At 39.7% G+C, this 20,240-nt stretch overlaps 1 protein-coding gene across 8 annotated transcripts in view; it reads right to left on the bottom strand.

Moving 5' to 3' along the window:
• DNM3 (dynamin 3) overlaps positions 1-19,854 on the bottom strand; it is a 693,285-nt gene extending 673,431 nt beyond the window's left edge. For 5 of the 8 annotated variants that reach the window (XM_071207576.1, XM_058310137.2, XM_058310140.2 and 2 more), the window contains exon 1: positions 19,315-19,648. In XM_071207576.1, the coding sequence (XP_071063677.1) occupies positions 19,315-19,475 (161 nt within the window). In that variant the 5' untranslated portion in view covers positions 19,476-19,648. Of the gene's footprint in view, positions 1-19,314 lie in introns of all 8 variants that reach the window. The other 3 variants (XM_058310135.1, XM_058310136.2, XM_058310139.2) reach the window with 3 other exon arrangements.
• Positions 19,855-20,240: the final 386 nt, after the last annotated feature.

The raw sequence follows: 20,240 nt of genomic DNA, 5'->3' as shown, positions 1-20,240 counted from the left end.
ATAAGGGGTACCTCATGGATGACCTTCAGCTTGGTGGTAGAGGGGAAAGATTTAACCAGTTGGAAATGGAGTAGAATTCCCTGCCTTCCTCTTCAGACTTACTTATTTCTATGAACTTTACCACCATTCTGCCAGGGACCTGCTCAAAGTTTGGAATCATTTTTTAGTCCTTGCTCTCCTTTCTCTCACCCACCATTTCTAATTATAAAGTCTATCTATGAAATGCTCTTTCCATTTCTATCATTAAATGCACTGGTTCAAACCCCCACTACCATAAAAATATTAATTCCCCACTGGTACCCCAGATGTCTCCCTTCTTCTGTCTATTCCACCATTAATGTGTAACCAACTTAATCTTCCTAAAACCTGAATTCAGTACATCTTACAAACCTTTAACAGCTCCTCTCTGCTTTCTGAATTAAGCACAAATTCCTCATCTTAGTAACCAAGTCCCTTCTTCATGTGACCCCAAATCAGTCTGCCAACTCTATCTTCCACCATGCCCCTCCTAGGCACCTAAATCAGACAGAAAATTCTCTGTTCCTTAAACACATTCCTATTTCTGTCGCTCTGGCCCATCTCACACGAACAAATTCTTACTAAATGTCCATTTATTTATTACAGAAGTTGTAGGTTACATAAAAATCATGCAGTAAATACAGAGTTCCCATGTGACCCTCTATCAAAGTTTCACACAGTTTATTAACACATCATGCATTAAATGGTGCCTTTGTTACAACTGTTGAAGCAATATTACCATAATATCTATCATCCATAGTTTACAGGTTCACTGTTTGTATTGTACAGTCCAATGTGTTTTTTAAGTTATTCTAGAGACAAAAATACTACTTTAAATTTCCTTCTTTTAACCACGGTCTTACCTCTTTCATGAAATCTTCACAGGACCCTCCAAAGATACATGCTCTTCTCCTCTGAATTGTCTAGAATACTCTGTACCTCTAAAGGTACTCATATTCTGTCTAAATTCCCACCCCCAATAATAATAATCCTAAATATTTAACTAAGTTACTATGTGCCAGGCACTGTTCTAAGTGCCTTACATGTATTAGCTAATTTAATCTTTACAACCACACTGAGTAGATACTTCTCATCCCATTTTATTTTATTTTTTAAAGATTTATTTTATTATTTATTTCTCTCCCCACCCGCTGCCTTGTTGTTTGTGCTGTCTGCTCGTATTCTTTTTTTTTTAAGGAGACACCAGGAAGGAAACCCGGGACCTCCCATGTGGGAGGGAGATGCCCAATCGTCCAAGCCACCTCCGCCCCCTGCTTGCTGTGTCTCTCATTGTGTTTCTTCATTGTGGCTCCTCACTGTGTTGTCTCATTGTGACATCTTGTTGTGTCAGCTCACTGCACCAGGTCACTTTTTTTTTTAAGATTTATTTTATTTCTCTCCCTTTCCCCGCTGTTGTTTGCTCTCTCTGTCCATTCACTGTGTTTTTCTGCGTCAGCTTGCATTATCAGGTGGCACAGGGAAACTGTGTCTCTTTTTTGTTGCATCACCTTGCTGCGTCAGTTCTCCATGTATGCGGCACCACTTCTGGGCAGGCTGCGCTTTTTTGAAGTGGGGCGGCTCTTCTTGCAGGGCGTATTCCTTGCGCATGGGGCACTCCTACATGGGGACGCCCCTGCATGGCACAGCACTCCTTGTACATGACAGCACCTTGCATGGGCCAGCTCACCACATGGGTCAGGAGGCCCTTGGGATCGAACCCTGGACCCTCCATATGGTAGGCAGATGCTCTATCAGTTGAGTCACATCTGCTTCCCACTTATCCCATTTTAAAGATGAGGAAACTGAGACACAGAGGGTTTAAGTAAATCCTTTAAATCACACAGCTATTAAGTGACAGAACTAGGATAGGAAACCAGGCAGTCTGGCTCAACTGGTACATGTTCTTAATCTCAACACTCTGACTTCTTGAGTACACTCTATTCCACTCTACAGAGACTATGTTGAGGGCAAATATTTTTCATTTTTCTTTAATTCCCAAAATTGTGTCTCTCCCAAAGTAGGCACTCAAATATGGGTTGATTATTTAGATTTCTGTTGCTCACGGTTACGGATTCAATCATATTCCCCACAAAGACATGATATAAGTCCTAAACCCCCAGTCCTATGTATGTGGAACCCATTTGTAAATAGGATCTTTAAAGCTATTACTTAAGGCGAGACCAAACTGAGTGAGGGTTGACCTGTGTCCAATGTGGCTGGCATCCCATATACAGAGAAAATTTGGACACAGAATGAGACAGATGGCCAGGTGACACAGATACAGACTGAGTTATGCCAGCAAGCTATCATCGAATGCTAGAGACTTCAGGGGAAGCTTGATCCTGCTGACACCTTGATATTTGGACTTCTGGCCTCCAAAACTGTGAGATTATAAATTCTGGTTTTTCAAGCCATTAGTCTATGATATTTGTTATAGCAGCCCTGGCAAACTAAGATAGTTATGAAATATTATAATCTATAATAATCAGGAAAGACCATAGCATACACAGAAAAGGTAATAAAAGTGAGGAAAATATAAATTTGGTAGGAGTAGAAAACAAAAGTTAGTTAGAAGGCTTTGAAAACCAAGTAGAGATGTTAAAAGAGAGGTAGTGGTACCCTACAGTTCTTTAGAAGAACAGAAGTATTGAAGTCATGTTGTGAGGATTATTCTGAAAGCAGCAATATTCATCACGGAATGGATGAATGAAAAATGGAGGATGTGAGAGAAGTAGAATTATTAGGGAAGGCAGATCTTAAAATCAGGTTGTTTTTCAATTCTTTTTTCAAATAATAAATAGTTTTACAGCTAAAACATCCTTATTCACAGCTGCTTCACGGAATTAACCAATCTATGAGAGATACCCGTTTCTTTACTTCCATACACTGATACTGACAGTGATTTTTTTTGAAGGCCTGGAAGGGCTGGACTCTGAGCGGTGCAGAACCTTTTATATGTCTGTCATTTCCTATCTATCTAGAGAAAGCCTATAGAAAACATACATTTTTTTAAAAAAACAGGTTGATAATGCATATCAACCCTTGTACCCTATTAGATCACTAAGCTACTTGAAGGAATTGCAGTATACACAGAACCTCACACAGTTTCTGGCATATAGTAGCCTCTCAAAAAATGACTGTATATAAATGACTCAGAGAAAGACCAAAACCTTCTGCTAATATAATTTTCAAATGTACTTCTTCTCAATTGGTTTTATCAATAAACAAGTTTATTAAACTCTCTTTCCCTTCAAAAATCAAATAAATTTAACATAAAGAAAATAGCAAGGCAAAAGTAATCTGGCACAGGTATGTAGATAAATGAAACATTTCAATAAATAAGAAATTTAAGGTGGGGGAAAAACTATTTTTATTGTATTCCTTCTTGGTATGTCAGGATTTTTATCACATGCACATACTTTCCAATTAAAAATAGGTAATTTAACAAAATAAAAATAATATATAAAACTATTTTTTTTTTTTTTTTTTTTTAGGTACTGGGGGCCAGGGATTGAACCCGGGACTTCATATATGGGAAGCCAGTGTTCACTGAGTCACATCAGCTTCCCTGAGTTGATTTTTTCATTTGTTTTACTTGATGTTTTGTTTTTGTTTTTGTTTTTGTTTTTTGTATTTTCAGGAGGCACCAGGAACTTGACAAGGCAGGCACTCAACCACTTGAGCCACATCTGCTCCCCTATTTCCATTTTAATTCATCGTAGTGGAATAGCACTGTGCTTTCCATAATAAAAAGGTATACCCTACCACTTAAATACAGAATCAAATAAATGAATAGAAGTTACATTAAATTAATCTCCTCCAGAGGCTTTAACAAATTTGAGGACAACTCATAGTAAGAACTACATTTTAAATTGCAGCCCAGAACACATATGCAAATATATGACTAAGTTTCAGACAAAACAGTACTTATCATTACACCTAGAATTTACTCTAATACTTTTTCTAAGGCTGTCACAGACTGCTAAGTGACATCATGCCCCATCCCACAGTTTTATAAAAAACACTGATCTAATCCAATACTCACTCCCCCCTCCAACCAAATTATTGATGAGGAAGGTATGATTCGGCTTGGATAAGTGGTCTGTACAAAATCAGTTAGCTAATTCATATATTTAGCTCCTGCTGTATGCCAGGATTGTATTGTGTACAGTGACAAATGTGACACAACTCCTGACTTCATGGAGCTGGCAACAAGTTGGGCAGACAGACAAGGCAACCAAATGTAGAGTAATATTGATTCCTGCTCAGGAAAGTATGAACAAAGACCACGGAGGGGCTTCTAAATCATACAGGGACAGCTGCAGAAGACCAGCAGGGTGGCTGTAGGGATGAGACTTATACCAGCTCTTCATTCCTTTCCACCATGCTGCCTCAGCTGAGACTTTCCTTCATCAGCTGTCCAGGGAGCACCTGCCACAGATGTGAAGCAAATCCACCCTAAACTGACTAACTCACAAATACTCCTAACTCCCTGGGCAGTAAGACTTCATCTGTGTTTTTTCTTCATATTTCTCCCTACAATATAATATACATTCAACTCAATAAAGTGTCCCCCTTCCTATCCCCCTTCTGCTCAAGTGAGAGACTCCTGGTCTTTCTGCCACTTTCCTTCTTCACTGACATAGGGAAAAAAGTCTCTGAGGAAAATACAATATCCAAATTACATAAATTAAATCATGTATTTTCTATCTTACTACCCCCTCCATTTCACAAGATATGTTTTTAGAGTTAAATAGACTAAGTAAATTTTCTTAAATTCCATTCACAAAACCTGCAGTCAGCTTTCCTCTTACATTTTCATGCATTTATAGGTTTTCTTATTATTGCATTATATATTTGGTTGATTATGCTATCTATGCTAAGAAAGGGCAAAAACAGTTCACATAGGTCTAATAAATGTTTGGAGAGGGGGTCTTGAAGAATCAAATATCAAAAAGAGTACCTGTTAATAGTTGCAAGCCAGAGACATATATAATCAATAACAGTGTGGCTATCAGAGATATCAATTTTTAATTTGAATTTCCAAATAAAATTAGTATCAAAAGTTATACTGGTAGAAGTGGAGATAAAAATAATTTTCCATGTTTGGAACAAGTAATAGATTACAACCACATATAAATTTAGAGGGACTCTGATGTAACAGTAGCCTCCTATATCTATCCAGATTGTGTTTGGGCATCAATTAATGACATTAAGTATTAACACTTAAGAGAAAACTTCTAATGAATCAGTATATATATACACTATCTATATTAAATCAATCTTCCAGGTGAACAAGCCCATTGTCCTGCTAGTATGTGATGAAAATTAATAAAACATGGTTACATGCTCTAAAAAAAAAAAAACTGCAGTCAGTATTCAGATAGTTAGAAAGGTATTTGTAGTTGAAATACTATTATAAAATCTCAACACAAAATAGTTTTGTACAGGAGATAGGTAGGATTTAGAAAGTCATGAATGCTAGAATCCATAAAAATAGACTGTGGGCCTTTTCCTTTAAATATATGAAAAGAATGGATTTCAGTTTTGTTAACCAGAAAACATAAACAAACACATACAAACATCTACATACACAGAGAGAGAGTTTTTAACCTCCTCTAAATAAGACACCCAAAGTTTTCTTAAACAAAGGTTCTGATCTATTCCTAGTGATTCAAAGATAATGTTAATTCTAAGTAAAAATGGTTAATTATATTTGAGCTAAAATTGGTAGTTAACAAGTTGAGGAAATGCCAACAAAGTCAAATATGAATCTTTCCACTGAAAACAGAGCCATCATGTATTACAAGATAACATCTACTAAAAATTTCTTTGTGCTTCTATTAAGGTCAAATAATACCAGACAACACTATTTTCTCTAAATTCCCAATTGCTGTCTGAATGTCATTCTGCTTTATCTATGTATCTTCAAAATACAATTTAAAAAAAAAATGATGGGGGTGGGGGGGTGGGGAGTGGGGTATATGGGAACCTCTTATGTTTTCTAATGTAACATTTTCTATGAACTATTAACTTGAAAAAAGATAATTAAAAATTTAAATTAAATTTTTAAAAAAAGACCCATCCACATTGAGGTGGAACATACCTTAATTGAAGTAACCTCATCAGAAAGTCTTACTTACAATGGGTTCACACACACAGGAATGTATTAAGAACACATTTTTCTGGGGTACAAACATCTCCACACCACCACACTCCACCCTATGGAACCCAAAATGACATGTTCTTTCCACATGCAAAACACATTTATTCCATCACAAAATCCCAAAAGCCTTGAGTCATTTCAGAAACAATGCTAAGTACAAAGTCTCATCATATAGATTATGGGTATGGTCTGTCCTGGGGCACAATTCCCCTGTCTATGGACCTATGAAATATAAAGAACACATTATCTGCTTTCAATATACAATGGAGGGACAGGCATAAAATAAAATTCCCAATTTCTTCCAATAGAGAGAAATTGGAAGGAGAAGAGGGGTATGGGTCCCAAACAATTCCAAACCTAGCAAGGCAAACTCCATGAGATTTCAAAGTCTGAGAGTCATCTATAGAACTTGATGTGTTGTCCTCCAGGTCTGATGGAACAGCAGTCCTACCCCTTCCAAGAACTTGTGCAATAGCTATGCACTCCCAGAACAATAGAATGAAGCGTCCACCCTCTCCCCAACATCGGGATGGCATTCAGGCTCTTCACGAGCCCTGGGGCTCAGGCCCCACCCTCTCCAAGAACTGGGGTGGCAGTCAGGCTCTCCACAAGGAAAACCCAGAACACAGACCCCATTCTCTCTGAGTATTAGGGTAGCAGCACCCTCCCTGAACAATGGAGTAGGAGGCCTGGCCCCTCCAAGCACAGGGTTAGACCTGTCCTTTCCACACACTTGGGTAAGTCTGCTCTCTTGGCCTGAGATCTCTTTGGTCCAGAACTCAGCTTCAATAGTCCTGTCCTTGGAGTCATTCTTCCTTCAGTTCATCCCTCTTCAGTCCAGGCTGGCAGAGGTTCCACTCATACAATTTTCACAAAAACCTTGTCAGCTTTGCATGCAGTTCACAGGGATCCAAACCATCCCAAACAGGACTTTCCATGGATCCTTCTGACATAATTGCATTTCCAATCCTGACTTCCACTGAAATGGCTGACTGGTTCCATGTTAAGACCTCACATGGAACTCTATTATCTGGAGAGTCACTGTTCAGAAGCTCTGAGAGGTCTCTGATAGAGCCGTTTCTGGCCCTAGTCTCAGAGCACACTATCTGAATTTTCCAAATCATCAATTTCTGGTTTCTCTGTGCCCAGGAGCTCAGTTCTCAACTTATCTCTTTTCTCTCATTTCACTACAATCTACAAGTAGAAACCAGACTGTACTTTCCACATTCAGCTTAGAATCTCCTAAGCTAAATATCCAAGTTGTCATTTTCAGGTTCTGCCTTCCATCTGACATCAGAACTCACAAGGATCACCTTTCTTCCAGTTTCTGATAGCACATTCATTTCCTTCTCAGGTCTCATTGGAAGTATTTATAGCATCCATATTTCCACTAACAGTCTCTTCAAAGCAATCTAGGCTTTTTCTATCAAGCACCTCACTCTTCCAGCCTCTGCCCATTATCAAATTCCAAAGCCATTTCCACATTTTTTAGTATTTACCACAGTAGCACCCACTCCCACTACTAAAATCTGTTTACGTTTTCTTGGCTGCTTAAGCAAATACCATGCAATAGATCACCTTAAACAAAGGAAATTTATGTGCTCATAACTGAGGCTAAGAGAAAATCCAAATCACAGCATCACCAAGGCAATGCTTTCTTCCCAAAGACTGGAATTCTGGGTTTGATTCTGCGGTTGGTCCTTGGCTTCTCAGTCACATGGCAGTGGATATGGCAGCCTCTACTTGGTCTCTCCCTTCTCTCCAGGATTTGGTAGATTTCAGCTTCTGGCTGCTCCCTCTCTTGTTTCTCTGTCTGAATTTCATTCTGCTCATAAAGGATACAAGTAATAGGATTAAGATCCATCCTGATAGAGGTAGCCACACCTTAAATGAAGTAACTTCATCAAAATGTCTACTTACAATTGATTCACACCCAGAGGAATGGATTAAGTTTAAGAACATGTTTTTCTGGGGTACATACAGATCCAATCCACTACACTTACAATTTCATGTAAAAATTCCAAAAGATACAGATGTGCTAGGAATGGCTCACTTTGTATCACGGAATCAAATACCTTCTTTAAAATTCAAACTCCAAGAGAACATCTGAAAATAAACTCAGTAAAGTTCATTTTAATTCTATTATCTCTGTTATTAATTCTATTCTATGTTCATTATCTCTAGTACTCACCAAAACCCCTAACATATCACTTAACTTTTTTCCAGATTAATCTATCCTCATTTTTAAATTGAAGTTAATAAAATATGCTTTTTTTTAATCTTCTCTGAGAACTTGTAGGATTAATAAAATAATAAATGTGAAAGTGCTTTGAAACACTTGTGAGGGAAAAGTATACAAAATGAGTTGATCTTATAAACATTTGTTTTTTAAAAAGAATACACTGTGGTAATGCTAAATATGGGCAATGTTTCTTTAAATAAATCCCAAATATACTCGAAGCTAAGTGAGCCTGAACTGAAAGTTAGTGCTTGCTGCAACTATAATTTTCCAATATTCAAAAGTGAATTTGCAAATACATATTACCCTCTATCTTCCCTCTTAAATTTACTTTTGTTTTTAAAAATTCAGCCAATGTCCAGTCTAAATAAACGACTTGAACTTATAGCCATCATTTATGTTTATTACATGCCACGCACTTTATATATATATATATATATATATCATCTTACTTATAACTCATACCATATTTTGCAGATGAGGAAACTAAGCCTTGGTTAAGTTAAATCCCTTGCTAAGGAGCCATATAGGAAAAGCCAGAGATGGTATTCAAACACATCTCCATTGGTCAGCAAAGCCTACACACTTCATCACTATGACATGATGACTCCTTTTCAAATATTGGCTTATTTTTCTTAGGCAGTACCGGGGATTGAACCTGGGACCTCGTAGATGGCAAGTGGGTGCTTGACAACTAAGCTATACCCACTCCTTTATACTGGCTTTTTGAGGATCTAAAAATTAAAAGCCATAAATAACATGATTCACCCATTAAATTACTTATTTAAATGGATTAGTCTTTCTTCATTTTAATTTTTTATTTATTTTTTAAAGATTTTTTTATTTATTTCTCTCCCCTTCCCCACCCCGCCCCCCCCCAGTTGTCTGCTCTCTATGTCCATTCACTGTGTGTTCTTCTGTGTCCGCTTTTATTCTTGTCAACGGCACTCGGAATCTGTGTCTCGTTTTGTTGCATCATCTTGCTGTGTCAGCTCTCCATGTGTGCAGTGCCATTCCTGGGCAGGCTGCACTTATTCACATGGGGTGGCTTTCCTTACAGGGTGCACTCCTTACACATGGGGCTCCCCTACATGGGGGACACCCCTGCGTGGCACAGCACTCCTTGCGCACATCAGCACTGCGCATGGGCCAGCTCCATACGGGTCAGGAGGCCCTGGGTTTGAACCTTGGACCTTCCATGTGGTAGGCGAACGCCCTATCCGTTGGGCCAAATCTGCTTCCCGGATTAGTCTTTTTAATTCTTGGCCACTGAGTTGATAGACAATGAGGTTACCAAGTATATTTGTGCTACTCATAGGTATAGCATGACCTTGAAGCAGTGGGAAATTAAAATGAGCCACTATCACAAAGCAGCCCTGAGGCATACTTTAAACCCCAAGAAATAGAAGAATTTCAGTATATTTTAGTGAATACAAGATCTAGACAATGATGCATTATTCATATAATTCAGGGATAAAATATATCATCCTTTTCCTCAATTGCTAACTTACCTTTCTTACCAATTAACTTTAAGGATTTAATGTGACATTAATCCTTGTTGCTATTAACTGTTAAAATAATTTCTATGACATCAACAGGCCTCATTCTAAGAATAATACAATCACAATAAAGCAAGAATGTGAAACAAACAAATTGAAGGTTAAGTTTTGATACACAAATATATCTTTTATTTGGATATCAAAAAGTTCACCCAATTCTTTAAATGGTGACCTTCCATTTATATTATTTATTTATATACAACTTTTCAGAAACTTGCCAGTAATTGTCCCAGGCACGACTTTTTTTCTAATGCCTAACAGGTGGATAAATATTAAATTTTTTTTAAGATTTATTTATTTATTTATTCCTCTCCCCTCCCCCCACCCCAGTTGTCTGTTCTCTGTGTCTATTTGCTGCGTGTTCTTTAATCTGCTTCTGTTGTTGTCAGCAGCATGGGAATCTGTGTCTCTTTATGTTGTGTCATCTTGTTGCATCAGCTCTCCATGTGTGCTGCACCATTCCTGGGCAGGCTGAACTTTCTTTCCCGCTGGGTGGCTCTCCTTACAGAGTGAACTCCTTGCGCGTGGGGCTCCCCTACATGGGGGACACCCCTGCGTGGCACGGCACTCCTTGCACACATCAGCACTGCGCATGGGCCAGCTCCACACAGGTCAAGGAGGCCCAGGGTTTGCACCACGGACCTCCTATGTGGTAGACGGACGCCCTAATCACTGAGCCAAGTCTGCTTCCCTAAATATTAATAAAATGTGAAAACATCCAATGTCTCGTTTAATCTTTTCTGGTCCCATCTTATCCCTAAAATTCACAATTTACTCAAGAGTGGATTACCTAGTCTAAGCCTGAGGGGGAAGGGAATGTATTTTTAGTGTCCCTTCTGGTCTGTTATCAAGCAGAATAACAGAGGGGAGTATCAAGAAAGAGAAGAGAAGGGACCAATGGTAGGGAATGGGAAAAGGAGGAGGCAGGATGAGTATGAGAGGGAGGCAGTCTAAAACAATAAGAGGAGGAAGAGAAGATGACCCAGGGCTCCCAGTTCTGAACACCACGTTCCAAAGTTCCAAACCCCTCTCTGACTGTTTCTGACCTTGACCAAGTCTCCTGGTTTCTCTGTATCCTAATGTAGATCCAGAAAGGTAGCAAAAATGTTATCCAGAGAAATGCTTCTTCCAACAACCTCATAAAATGCCAGTCTTTGCTACTGATAAAGAAAAAAACAGCTGAACTGCCTAGGATAAAAAAAAAAAATCATCAATGTGTTAATAGGCCCTCTAATTTGTTGGAACATTTTTAAATTCAAGAATATGCAAATCATTTGGTATCCATCACCACTCCCAACCTCTGAGCCTTCACTGAACAACCTCCCCACCCCACCACTACTTTCTAAACAACACATTCTACTCTCAGGTTTACCTTTAGTACATTTTTCCCTGACATTTTTGTCTTCAATTTTTCGTATAATAAACATTATTTTTAAAGAGGTTTCAAATTGTAGAAAAGTTACATCGAAAGTATAAGGGATTCACATATACCCCATCCCACCCCTCCCACATTTTCCCCTATTAATAACATCTTACAGTAGTGGGGTACCATTGTTACAATTGATGAGTAAATATTGAAGCACTGTTACTAACCAAGGTCTATAGTTTTACCTGATGGTTTACACTTTGCACCACACAATTTTATAGGTTTTGATAAAATATATAATGGCCTGTATCTGTCATTGAAATTTCATGCAGAACAATTCCAATGCCCCAAAAATGCCCTATGTTCCACCTATTATTCCTCTCTATGGCAGGGGTAGGTCACTGGTGCAGGGTGTCATGGCGGAGGGGGATATGTGGGGAATGGTGCGCCTGGGGCATGCCTCTATGGAATATGAATGTGTTCATCTTGTAATAGGGTGTTATCTCAGCAGGTGGAGACCCACACAATAAACAACAAAATATTAAATTCCCATCCTGGGGAGCCTGCTACATTCTCAAATAGAGGGGCAAGAAACTCTCAAGCACATAGGCAGTGCCTAATAAAAGAAAACAGACCAATATGGCAAGCCCACAATATTAATGCTTGTACTTAAGAATCTTATTCTTGTAAAATTGAAACTTGGCCCAATACTAACTATTGCTTAAGAGTTACCTCCTGAAAACCTTGTTACTCAAATGTGGCCTCTCCAAGCCAAACTCAGCAAATAAACATACTCCCTTCCCCGCCCCCGGCATAGGACATGATTCCTGGGGATGAGCTTCCCTGGCACAGAGGGATTAATACCAAACACCGACCAGCAATGCCTCAGTAAAAGACCTTGACTAAAGGGGGAAACATTAAATGCGAAAGTTTTTATGGCTACGAGATTTCAAAGTGAGTTGGGAGGTTCATTCCAGAGGTTACACTTATGCACATCTCGGCCAGATCTCACTAACTGCCACAGTAAACAAAGCCTCAAATAGGAGTGCTCCTGAGGTCTCTAGAAACACTATAGGCAAGGCATACAACCCCTTGAAATCAGCACCCCATCGGTGGGCCTTACCTTGGAATATATGACCACTTATTTCCCCAATGCAATTTATAATTTCCTTACACATGATTCTTCTACCCCTTTTATTTGAATATATAATTAGCACTATACCCATTAAACATATGTCCCAGAGGCTTAAATCTTTGGTCTATTCATATGCTGGTTAGCCCTGAATCTCAACAGAATTGCAGCCAACATCTACACTCCAGTTCATCGGACTTGCCCAGGATAACTAAAATGATGATGATGGGCAACTTCCATCCCAAGAAATAGAGTCTACAACTGCAAGCAAAACAGTTCCTTCCCCATAAGATCTAAGGCCCTTCTCATTCCAGAGCAGAACCAGTATCACCATCCCCAAACCCTCAAGGTTGAAGAATGAACAAACATAAGGGGGGAATGCAACCATGAACCAAAGTAAAATTATTACTATTGTAGTAATGAAAGAATATGTAACATTGATATATATGCCTTATTCTTTAAAAAGCAGAATTCTATATTACTTAAGTATTAGTGTCTTGAAGATCCTTATAAAGCAGCTGAACTGATCCATCCCACTCTCAATTAGCCTTCACTGCATCCAAGTATATTTTTATTCTCTCTAAATCTCTTTTCCTTCCTTCTACTTTTCTCCCAGGCCCTCTCCAATATATAGTGTCTCTTTGTAATAAGTGACAGTCTAAATTCAATGCCTTGTCAAGTCAGACACTGAGACAGATCACCACCTCCCTGCCTTGACATAGATACTTCAGTACATGAAGCTTTGAACTAAAGTGATACTGGCTGCCAAATGACACTGGAAACTCATATATTGTCCGCTTCCTACTTATGCCCCAGTTCAATTTCAGAATTGTAGTTTTTTGGGTTTTTTTTTTCTTAGAATAAATTGACACACTGTGATTTTCCTTTGTCCTAATTAGCTTGCATTATACCCAACTGCTTTCATTTTACATACTCAGTTGAAAATTGTGATCTCATACCTTATCCTTAGTTCTCTTTTATATACATATCAGTTTTTATACATTCACATTTCCTCGTATATTCTTACCCAGTACACTTAGAGCTCAATAAATACATGCCATTTACCTCACTTGCCCATATATTTCTCAAGAGTACCAACGTAGGAGTCATATCCAAGATTAAATCCATCTTGGCCACTTACTAGTCATGTGACCTTGGACAAATGATTTGTCTTTCTAACTCTGAGTTTGACATGGGAGTGTGAAAATAGGTAAGGTATTGAAGGTCTGGAAAGTATATAACAGAGTCCATGCCTGTCACCCTATAAAGGCTAAACAAGAGTTGCCCCCCTTTTTACCTCCACTTAATAAAAATGTATTTACTATAACATAACCCATAAGAATTTTTTAATTAAGGTGGAGAGTGTTAGAAACTGCAAAGCAGACTAAGAGGTAGGAAAAACTCCACCATATAAAAATTTTAATTGTATTATTCTATACAGTACATTGACTCAGGGCTCTTTTGACTTGGGTCTGATGAGAGGAAAGAAACATTTTTCTTTCTAGTTGTTTGAAGCCCTTTCTTTAAATAAATAAATAATAAATAAATAAAATTTAATAATTTAGCTCTATTCATTACCCTTTGTAAGAGGTACTAAGAAAAGCATCTAATATATATATATTAACTCTGTGTTCCATTTGATAGAGAATCCAATAGCCTGCCCTCTAACATAGCTAACAATAATAAGTCTTGATTCCTCCAAGGGTCTGGATGACTGCCTGCCCAACTTTGTTCTTAAAGAAGTTAAATCATTTTTTGAAACCTGTAAATCATAAATAAATTTCACAACATCAATATACTATCAGTCCAGTTCACACAGTTTTATTGCTTTTTTTACCCAGTTTAACTTGTAATTAAAACAAATTACATTGATTGTGGTAATTAAAGTCTACCAATTGTGAATTTTTGATAAAGTATAATATGTAATATTAATTCAGCAAAATATCTTCAGAATTTCAGGTTTCACCAATTCATTGATGGGTGAAAAATAGTTCATGTTTTTTACACTTTACTTAAAGAAATTTTGGAATTTGGAATCATGAAATTTTGGAATCATGAATCATGATTTTCAATGATTTACCACATTTTCATTGTTAGCACCCATGTATCTAATAATTATAGTCTTGAAAAATATTTACTAATTCAGATGCTTTGATGTTTGAAAAAAAAAACCTGGGAAGTGGTCTTGGTCCAATGGATAGGGCATCCGCTTACCACATGGGAGGTCCACGGTTCAAACCTGGGGCCTCCTTGACCCATGTAGAACTGGCCCATGCTCCGTGCTGATGTGCACAAGGAGTGCCATGCCATGCAGGGGTGTCCCCCGCATAGAGGAGCCCCATGTGCAAGGAGTGCACCCCATAAGGAGAGCCACCCAGCGCGAAAGAAAGTGCAGCCTGCCCAAGCATGGTGCCGCACACACGGAGAACTGATACAAGATGACACCACAAAAAGAAACATAGATTCCCAGTGCCGCTGCTAAGGATAGAAGCAGTCACAGAAGAACACACAGTGATGGACACAGAGAGCAGACAACTGCAGGACGGGAGGGAGGACGGGAAGAAATAAAATTTAAAAAAACAAAACTACCCTGCAATACAAAAACATTTTGGATTAAGTTTTGCTAATACAAATACTTCTGTGTCTAACCTCATTTGGAATTACAGAGCTCTCACCTCCTCAAATTTTAAATACTTTCTTCAAACCAGGCAAAGGATTCAAGAATAGATTAGTGTCTACTTAAACCACGTAAATGACTTTTGGATTTTGTTAAATTATCTGTCCATTCAACAATAGCATCAAATGGTTCACTTTGAAAATTCTTCCCCAAAACAATCTTAATTTGATAATCAGCATATCTATCTTTAGAAAGTTATACTAATATACATTATTTGAACACTCATTGAAACGCATTCCCCTCAACTTAGTCATTTTTTTAAAATCTCCTATTTGATCCCAGTTAATCACAAAACCTCTTTTATTTGTGCAGAGTTGAAAGTCTCTTTACCTGTCAGGCTAAAACAAAATAATGCGAAAACTTCTGCCTATATAATTAGTGTTGAAGAGCTAATGTTTCTAACAAGTATATCATTAGAAAACATTTGCACATTAGCAACTAGTACAGTTTTCACTTAACACCTCTATAAGCAAGTTATATGCACTCTAAACACATACTCTGAACTTAAATACACAACTCAATTACATTTTAGAGCTCCTTTCTTCTAAGTAAAGTTGCTTCTGCCTAAGGGGTCACCCCAAATCCTCTGCAAAATGAGGCAAGGTAGACATAAATAAGTATGTATAAAATTATCAAGATAGCAGCTTATTTATATAGGTGGTGTTTTTATGTATGGTCAAAGAAAGAAGTTAAAAGTACTAATCCAAGGAAATGGTAAACCTCAATATGGAGGGGCAATATGGTACAGTTGTTTAGAACATGGGCTGTGGTGCCCAAAACCTTAGAATTAAAAACTAGCTCCACTGTATTAGATTAAATTAAATTCATCTGGAGCAAATTACTCAAGCTCTCTAAATCTCAATTTATCCCTAACATCCTTCCTCTTTGGGTTTTTATGAGGATTGAGGTTATCCATGTAAAAACAACTGGTATAGCACCTGACATATAGCAAGGACACAATAAATGTTAACCATCATTAATATCATCCTCATTGCAGTAAAAAAAAAAAAAGGACATGAAAGGAGTTGAATAAATTCAATTCTTAAATACACAAACCAGTTGAATAAAATCAGTTCTTAAATATACAAACCAGGACCCCAAGGCAGCTATTGAACCCCTATATTCAGACTGAGTCTTGGCTTCTATTCATCTGACCTTAAGCTGCCTCTCATTGCCAGAATATATCTCAGCCTGAACAACCAAAAGAACAATCTGATTACTCATACTATATCACATTAATATGTAAATTCACCACTTCATCAAGAAAATCACAAACAAGTAATTCATTCATGACTCATTTTATGCTTAACAATCTGAAACTTGTCACCCAAAAATCGGTTTTTACAGCTGCAGTTAAATCAAGTAAACATATTCACATCCAAATTCATTCAGTGGTGTAAAAAAAATCATTATAAGCAAACTATGTGAGAGGAGAAGATATGGTTGCTCCAATAAACGTGGATTGTTAAATATTAAAGAAAGAACACATCTTTATTTTCAAGAGAACAAGCTTAACTCATGAGCAAGTACTATTAATTTACACAAGCAATGACCCTTTGTTTTATGACTACATTCAATAGCTGCACTTTAGGTCAGAGTCTTAAAAATGAAAACAGCTACATGTAAAAGAGGAAAGTTGCATCCTTAAAGGATCTTAATGCTACTGTAAAATTCCTAAATAATAAAAAGAACAAGCTAAAATGTTACAGTGGAATATAAGTACTTTTTTTCTCCCTAGGCTTAATCTTTTATCAAAATAAAGAACCCCTTTTCCCTAAGGTTGGTTTATAATTAGTAATTAGATTCCTCAATAATTAAATGACCAAAACCTTTATTAAAGTCAAATGACCTTTCTAATTAAATTTTCTCCTAATATATAAGCTTTGCTGGGCAGGAGTCATCGCTAAGATAATAAAGGCTTTATATATTTATTAAATGAGTTTTTCCTCTATATCATCCTTTTCTTTGACTTGACATTCTGACAATAATTAATTTTTGGTAAACTTTTAAATATAATGAATAATGCATTCTGCTGTGATTTGAATAACATTTATAATGTCCCTATTTTCCATTCTTTCATTTAAAATGTTCAAGCTAAAATATTTTACTCTTCTATATCTATTTTTTAATTATCATTTCAAAAGAATGTAGCTAGTGGGGGGGAAATGTGTGCAGTTTTATTACAGCATGAAGAAGGATGTTAGAATTTAAAAATCTGAAGAGCATAATTGAGATGTACATGAAATTCACATTAAATTAAAAAGCTTACCACAAACAATGCACTATATAGACTTATCCAAGTAAATATATGAAAAATGCATAAAAATATGCAATTTTTATTAAGTGCCTACATTTTTAATCCTTAAATGTTAAAAAACAAAAGTAGTAACTTTTTTTATTTTTACTTTTGTTAAAAAACAAAGGTAGTTAAATGGCCAGTAAGGCATCATGATGAAATTCTCTAGTTTGGAAACTCAAAAATATCGCCATCAAACCTCGCTCTTATGATTGCCACTTTCATACTAGTCGATTTCATTTTGCAATAAATTCAAGTAAAATCCTTAAATATGTAACCATTGCGTGTTATGTTTGAAATCATTTATTCATCTGTTACTTCATCATAAATCTAAGATGACGTAGCAAAATGTTTTACAATCACTTTTCTCATTACTCAAAGTAAATGATAAAAGCAAGTCGAAGCAATCAAGTGGCTTACTCAAGGATACAAGACTAAAGTCAACAAATTTTACATTTTTATTAGGTTTCTTAGCTTTCTAGTTACTACGGAAAAAAGTATTAAAGGTGCATCATCCGAGAGAAGAGAAAACGCGCTTTATGAACACTAACATTACCAAAGCAGATACTAGAATACCCAACTCATTAAATTTTACACAACAAACATTAACAAAAGCAAAAAAGAGAAAGGGAAAAAAAAGGAACATCAATTGGAACCCTCTGAATCATGAGTCACTGGCCAAAATAAAGAGCAAAAGTACATTTCCTGGATGTCCGTGCCCCTTCTCCCCAGAGCCCACTCTCTCGGCGGCTGTAGATTTCTACCTGGTTTACTACTAGAAAACATTTCAGCTTTCATAGTGCTTACAAACGGGCTTTTCTTAGCAAATGTGTGTACTACTCAGGCAAGGCTGTTAGGTAACTTAATCCCTCAATGAGAAGAAAAATGCTGGTCCCTAATTCAAAAATTAATTCTTTAGCTTTTTTCCTTAACATTCATGAAGAAAACCCTAACTATTATTTAGATTCGGAAGGTTATCTTGAAGGCTCTCAGGGCGAATAAGACCGTAGGGAATGGAAGATAATGCTGGGGGAGGGGTCGCAGAGAGAACGCGAGAAAGATGCTGGTCAGTTTCGCGAGGATGCAGGAATGACATGGCACTTGGACAAGGCAAGTCCACGGTCAAGCCCCGGCAGACTCCGTGCCTCGGTTTCTCTGACTAGGTGCACGCGCAAACACACCGCCTTTTATTCTTCGACTCTCTGCAAGAGAATGCTGGGGAAGCGTCGCTGGAGAAAGCTTCACCACAACAAACCATTTCTTTCTTTCTCCTCGCACCCGCCTCCCCCGCGAGGGGCAGGCGACGACCGTCTCCGACAGTGGACAGCTGAGAGGAGCCGAGACCCAGAGCGGGAAGGAAAAGCATCTCCGGCTGGGGGGTGGGGGGGAGCGGGAACAAAACCCCAACGCCTCGCAGAGAACCTCGGGGAGGGTGGCAGGAAAAGGAGGGGTGAGGATGAGCCGGGAAAACAGCGGCGAGGGGGACTGGGAAGCGCCCGGGCGCGCTACGCAGCCAGGCTGCCCGGGACGGGCGCGCACCGAGAGGAGGTAGGGGTGAGTCGTCCCCGCCGCGGACCACCCCACCCCCCGCCCCGACTCCCCGACCGGAGGAAGGGGAGGAAATGGCTTTGTATTACAGGATGAAAGGCAGACAGGAGGGCCACCAGGCGGGGGGACGAGGGGGAAAGGACGGAGGATGCCCGGAGCCGGGAGGACCCCGCCCGCCCCACGGGCACCGCCGCTCGTCCCCGCCACCCCCACCCCTCGTCGCCGCAGCCCCGATCCTCCCTCAGGCTCCCGCTGCCCTGCCGCGTTCCAACGGCCCGGAGCGGGCTGCCCGCGCCGCGCGCCGCGCGCTCACCTGCCGACGAAGTTCTCGAGCACCGAGCTCTTTCCGGCGCTCTGGCCGCCCACCACGGCGATCTGAGGCAGCTCCAGCAGGCAGCTCTGCCCCAGCGCCGAGAAGGCGTCCTGCAGACGGTTCACCAGCGGGATCAGCTCTTCCATCTCCCGGTTCCCCATCCTGCCTGCGCGGTCGGCCACCCGCCGGTCCTTGCTCGCTTGGGCGACCTGGCCCGGAGCCGGGGCCGCGCTGCCCTCGCTGCCGCCGCCGCCGCCGCCGCGCTAGGCTTGGTCAGCCGCGGCCAGTCACACGTCGGATCCCGCCGCCAGCCTGCCGGCCTCTGGGCTCCTGACAGCTAACGGTCCACAGCGCGCCTGCGCGGGCGAGCGGGGGCGTGGTCTGACTCGGCGACGGCCCCGCCTGGCCTCTGCTGAGCGCCAGGGTTCCCAGCCCCAAGTCCCGACCCCCCCACTCCCGCACCCCCCAACCCGCGCACAGACACTGCCTCCCAGCTGCGGACAGATGCCAAGTTCTCTGCCTTCTGCCGCCGAAGGTCAAAGGCAAAGTTGCATCACTTGGACAGGGGTTGGCATGAAGTCATCAACAGCCGGCCTCACTGTTCCCTTCCAGCAGCTACCAAAGCCAAAGCGCTACCACCGGTAACAACACAGCACTGTCACCAGCAGCACCCCCCACCACCACTACCGCTGCCAGAGTACACTCAAGAGGAAATTTCATGTGGTCACGCGTTGCTTCAGAACTTAGGGTGGATCCTCTCACGGTGGCCAGCCTCATGGAATCTAAATTCTTCTATCTGACATCCTTCTCAGGCCCTGCATCCTCTGACCCTACCTATTCAACCTTAATGACTCGTCCTCCTCAGCCCAAAGTGGAGTCCGTCAGGTTTCCCACACCCCTCCATCCCACACAGCCATTCTACCTAT

The sequence above is a fragment of the Dasypus novemcinctus genome, chromosome 13 (genome assembly GCF_030445035.2).
Source record: "Dasypus novemcinctus isolate mDasNov1 chromosome 13, mDasNov1.1.hap2, whole genome shotgun sequence".
Classification (NCBI taxonomy): domain Eukaryota; kingdom Metazoa; phylum Chordata; class Mammalia; order Cingulata; family Dasypodidae; genus Dasypus; species Dasypus novemcinctus.
This window is presented reverse-complemented; position numbering and strand designations above follow the sequence as displayed.